Here is a 5,754-nt window from a genome sequence, read left to right on the forward strand (position 1 = left end):
CAGTTTGCTCCTCCGGTCATAGCATCGTAGTGCTTAGGCGAAGCCCTGCGCAAGATCACATCACCATCACCGTCACCACGCCGTCGTGCTGACGAAACTCTCCCTTGACCCTCTGCTGGATCAAGAGTTCGAGGGACGTCATCGAGCTGAACATGTGCAGAACTCGGAGGTGCCATACGTTCGGTACTTGATCGGTTGGATCGCGAAGACGTTCGACTACATCAACCGCGTTAACCTAACGCTTCCGCTTTCAGTCTACGAGGGTACGTGGACACACTCTCCCCTTCTCATTGCTATGCATCTCCTAGATAGATCTTGCGTGATCGTAGGAAATTTTTTGAAATTGCATGCTACGTTCCCCAACAGGGAGCCCATTCGGAATGAACTCCGAAGTTAAGCATGCTCAGCTTGCAGCAATTTTAGGATGGGTGACCAACTAGAAAGTTGGTATCAGGTGCGCACGAGTGAGGACAAAGTGCGTAGGAAAGACTAGTGTTGATTTGTGGGACCAGTCTAAATCCCGACAGGAGTAACGGCTAGTAACCGGCGGTTATGTCCGAGGCGTTACAGGCCTGGGAGCATTGCCCGCCACTACTGGGATTTTGGCCCCCGCTACTACTAGCCATTCCTGCAGTAGTGTCATGAGGATTACTTCCACTATGGAGGTTTGTTCCCCTATTACCAAACAAGGCCTTCTTGGGGGGTGGGGGTGGCTTGGAGGTGTCGTTGTCAACATCACTCTTCACCATCTGCTTCGGCATCCTCTTGGGCGGCTATAGTACCAATGGTTAACTCTCAACTCACTGCCGGTGGCGGGTGCGGGATGAACATGGGTTTAATTCGCAAGGGCACAAATGCAAGATGATTTTGTGCAGCGTACAAATTTGCTGCTTTTCTCTCGTTCTCTTTCTCAATTTATTTGCATAAGGAAGACGTCGTGCTCAAGTTATTAGGCCGCAAACCGGACGATCTGTGCCATCCCACGGACCGGTCGTGCAGCTAGACCATGTTGCACGCATGGCAGCGACATGGACACACATGCCATTGCCTGACTCGACGCGGACGGCATCCACACAATACGTGGGCTCGTGCGCTGCTAAACATGAAACAAAAAATATATGGAAAACCAACAGCTAGCTAGTTTATTCAACACTCAACTTTCCAAGAGGACAATGGAGGGGTCTCAGAATCCTTCCAAGTATTCATCATTTCAGGGTATCGGTCACCATGGACATCACCTGTGGCAGCGTAAGACTCGAGTTCGGCCATCTCCTCTGGTGTGAGCTTCACAGACAGTGCTCCCACATTCTGATTGAAATTCTCCATTTTTGTTGTGCCCGGTATGGGGCAAACATCGCTCCCCTGATGATGAACCCATGCCAATGCAAGTTGTGATGGTGTGCACCCTTTTCTTGTTGCCATTGCGTTAACACTCTCAAATATCAGGGCATTCTTCTCGAGATTCTCTGGCTGAAATCTAGGTAAAAGCTGCAATAGTAGAACTCTGTCAGTGGAAGAGCCAACAAATCATAGAAGTCTCACTTTTCTTTTCTAGAAATAAACTTACGATGCACTTATGTAAAAACATAAAATGTTTCTACACAATTGAAAGATGAATATTTACACAAAATATAAGCACCGTAAGTTAGATGATGGAAGATTATATTTAGAAGCCAAAAGATAATAAAGAATTAAGAAGCTACCAGAATATGTGTAAAAAAAGGGAATCACCTTGCGGAAGTCGTCATCTGACAGTGAGTCGGCCAATTTCGATCCTACAGAGAAGAACCCTCTACCAAGTGGGCTGTAACATACAATTCCTATTCCAAGTTCTCTGAAATTGTCAAGAAAAATATTACATTTGGTACAAGAAAGTTCACGATTTTCTTCTTTTTTTGCGGGGAAAGTTCATGATTTTCAATAAACAAAATATACAGGTGGTTTTCGCACAACACCTGCAAGTCGGAATGATGTCTTGTTCCACGTCTCTACTCCATAGTGACCATTCCATCTGAACTGAAGTGATAGGATGAACGGCATGCGCCCTTCTGATCGTTGCTGCAGATGCTTCGGATAATCCGATGTACTTTATCTTTCTTTCTTCAACTAGTTTCTTGAGCTCGCCAATCTATAATAACAACGTGCAAGTATAAATGAAGTTTGTAATATGAAAAACAAGAAACGAATTACAGAATGGAGGTTAAGTACTCACCGTGGCCTCGATGGGCACCCTGGTGTCTACGCGGTGCTGGCAGTAGAGATCAATACAATCGACGCCGAGCCGCTTGAGGCTGCCCTCGCACGCCTCACGCACGTACGCCGGGTCCCCGCGGACACTCCACCCATCCTCTCCCAAGAAGCCGCCGAACTTGGTGGCCAGATCCACCTTCTCCCTCACGCCGCCGCCTTGCAGCGCCTGTCACGACATGATCGAGCACCTTGATGAGCGCACATCCGTAGAATAGATCAAACCGTCTAATTCTAGGACCAAGCTTAATTACCTTGCCGAGGAGGATCTCGTTGGTGTGCGGGCCGTAGACGTCGGAGGTGTCGAGGAAGGTGACTCCGGCGGCGACGGCGTGGTGGATGAGCGCCACCATGTCGGCGTCGGGCTTGGGCGGACCGTAGGCGACGGACATGCCCATGCAGCCGAGCCCCTGCACCGAGACCTCCATTCCCTGGGAGCCCAGCTTCATGCGGGGAACCGCGGCAGCTGCAGTAGCGGACGCCATGCTCGATCGATCGGCTCACCACGTACGCCTAGCTAGCTTGGATTGTTCAGCAAGAAGGTAGGAGCTGGTGACCCTGTGAGGTGATGTAGTACGTAGTAGCGTCGCCGCACATGTATATGTAGGGAGGGAGGTGCTGCAACCCGCATGCTAAGAGCCTTGCTGCAGGTCGCAAGAGGGTAGCTAACGATCGAGAAGCTTTCCTTTTCTTCCCCGGAGACTTTTCACGACGACCGATCCGGCAGACAGAGCATGGCGTGTTGCTACGTATAGAATAGAAAAGATTAAAATATATGGAGATCTTTCCTCTTGGCACCTCCCTCATCGGACAAATCCTTGGCCTTCTTGCTGGATGTCGGCACACAGACACGAGTAATAACTTCATTAGATAAGGAGTCTGCGGTGACCACGTACGCACCTGCCTTGGTGACAGCGATCGCCCCATGACCAGTCCAACAATAATAACTTGCTCCATTTTTAGAACCGTAAAGTACGACCAAATTGGAAGGGAGAAGACCAACACACCGGGCCAGCACAAGACGTGGACGCGGATCAGATCGGCAAACCAACCCGGCTGTGGACTTGGACCTCGCGTAAAGGTCAATGGCTGTGGGTGCTTCCAAGAACCCGCCACATCCATGCACAAGGGTCTCACGTTGCTTGGAGCGGGGGCAAAAACCTTGGGTCCTGACCAGTGATAGAGAGCGATTGCTTAATTTCACCAAAATTATCTGTATCTTAGTATCCTATATCACACACAATTATCCTATAGCATGTGTGATGCACCCCTATCATACACCATCGCCAGGCGACGTCTCGTTTTTGCGTGTGCTATATAGGGGTTTTCAACCGTGTGTGATGATCTTAACTGCACTAGTGTCGCTTTTGCCATCTGGGCTCTGCTCCGCGGGCGATAGACACATAGATGTTGGAGGAGGAGGTTTCGACCCTGGGCAAACACTCGGCGGGCGAACAACATGCCTTGGAAAGCTCGTCGGAAGGGAACCGGGTGCACTGGCCAAGCCACGGCAAGGCCGAATGGGCCATGGCCCGCCCAAGTTTCTGCAGTTTGTATACTACTAGTAAAAATGCCCGTGCGTTGCAGAAGAGAATGTGTGGGGATTCGTCAGAAGAGAAAATGACCGATTTAGGTTGCTGGAAAGTGGCGTCAGTCGAGAATGGCGGCATTCTCAATTGGCTAAAGCAACCTTCACTCTCCCCTTGAAACTATGCAATCGCTCAAAAAGAAAAAAAAACTATGCAATCGCTTCATGTATCTGTTCGAGAGAATTGATCAAAATGTCATTGATTTGGGAATTTAGTTTTAATTTACAGGCCCATAATAGTATAGATTGAGCGATGTGCATATAAAGCGTTTAGGGCTAACCACCAATGTGCAATGCCTTCCATATAATCTCAATTGGCTAAAGCAACCTTCAATCTCCCCTTGAAACTATGCAATCGCTCAAAAAGAAAAAAAAAACTATGCAATCGCTTCATGTATCTGTTCGAGAGAATTGATCAAAATGTCATTGATTTGGGATTTTAGTTTTAATTTACAGGCCCATAATAGTATAGATTGAGCGATGTGCATATAATGCGTTTAGGGCTAACCACCAATGTGCAATGCCTTCCATATAATCTCAATTGGCTAAAGCAACCTTCACTCTCCCCTTGAAACTATGCAATCGCTCAAAAAGAAAAAAACTATGCAATCGCTTCATGTATCTGTTCGAGAGAATTGATCAAAATGTCACTGATTTGGGATTTTAGTTTTAATTTACAGGCCCATAATAGTATAGATTGAGCGATGTGCATATAATGTGTTTAGGGCTAACCACCAATGTGCAATGCCTTCCATATAATCTCAATTGGCAAAAGCAACCTGCAATCTCCCCTTGAAACTATGCAATCGCTCAAAAAGAAAAAAAAAACTATGCAATCGCTTCATGTATCTGTTCGAGTGAATCGATCAAAATGTCATTGATTTGGGATTTTAGTTTTAATTTACAGGCCCATAATAGTATAGATTGAGCGATGTGCATATAATGCGTTTAGGGCTAACCACCAATGTGCAATGCCTTCCATATAATCTCAATTGTCTAAAGCAACCTTCACTCTACCCTTGAAAATATGCAATCGCTCAAAAAGAAAAAAAAACTATGCAATCGCTTCATGTACCTGTTCGAGAGAATCGATCAAAATGTCATTGATTTGGGATTTTAGTTTTAATTTACAGGCCCATAATAGTATAGATTGAGCGATGTGCATATAATGCATTTAGGGCTAACCACCAATGTGCAATGCCTTCCATATAATCTCAATTGGCTAAAGCAACCTTAAATCTCCCCTTGAAACTATGCAATCGCTCAAAAAGAAAAAAAAACTATGCAATCGCTTCATGTATCTGTTCGAGAGAATTGATCAAAATGTCATTGATTTGGGATTTTAGTTTTAATTTACAGGCCCATAATAGTATAGATTGAGCGATGTGCAAATAATGCGTTTAGGGCTAACCACCAATGTGCAATGCCTTCCATATAATCTCAATTGGCTAAAGCAACCTTCATTCTCCCCTTGAAACTATGCAATCGCTCAAAAAGAAAAAAAAAACTATGCAATCGCTTCATGTATTTGTACGAGAGAATTGATCAAAATGTCATTGATTTGGGATTTTAGTTTTAATTTACAGGCCCATAATAGTATAGATTGAGCGATGTGCATATAATGCGTTTAGGGCTAACCACCAATGTGCAATGCCTTCCATATAATCTCAATTGGCTAAAGCAACCTTCAATCTCCCCTTGAAACTATGCAATCGCTCAAAAAGAAAAAAAAATTATGCAATCGCTTCATGTATCTGTTCGAGAGAATCGATCAAAATGTCATTGATTTGGGATTTTAGTTTTAATTTACAGGCCCATAATAGTATAGATTGAGCGATGTGCATATAATGCGTTTAGGGCTAACCACCAATGTGCAATGCCTTCCATATAATCTCAATTGGCTAAAGCAACCTTCAATC

At 45.4% G+C, this 5,754-nt stretch overlaps 1 protein-coding gene across 1 annotated transcript; it reads right to left on the reverse strand.

Annotated features, from left to right (window-relative positions):
- Positions 1-865: 865 nt before the first annotated feature.
- LOC109745744 (probable aldo-keto reductase 2) lies at positions 866-2,842 on the reverse strand. The gene is made up of 5 exons (XM_020304859.4): positions 2,502-2,842; positions 2,213-2,416; positions 1,956-2,128; positions 1,732-1,834; positions 866-1,488 (listed from the first exon to the last, which is right to left on the reverse strand). Exons 1-5 carry the CDS (start codon positions 2,730-2,732, stop codon positions 1,147-1,149), a joined length of 1,053 nt encoding a protein of 350 aa, XP_020160448.1. The 5' UTR covers positions 2,733-2,842; the 3' UTR covers positions 866-1,146.
- Between the last annotated feature and the right edge of the window lie 2,912 nt (positions 2,843-5,754).

This window comes from Aegilops tauschii, chromosome 5 (genome assembly GCF_002575655.3).
Source record: "Aegilops tauschii subsp. strangulata cultivar AL8/78 chromosome 5, Aet v6.0, whole genome shotgun sequence".
NCBI classification, from domain to species: domain Eukaryota; kingdom Viridiplantae; phylum Streptophyta; class Magnoliopsida; order Poales; family Poaceae; genus Aegilops; species Aegilops tauschii.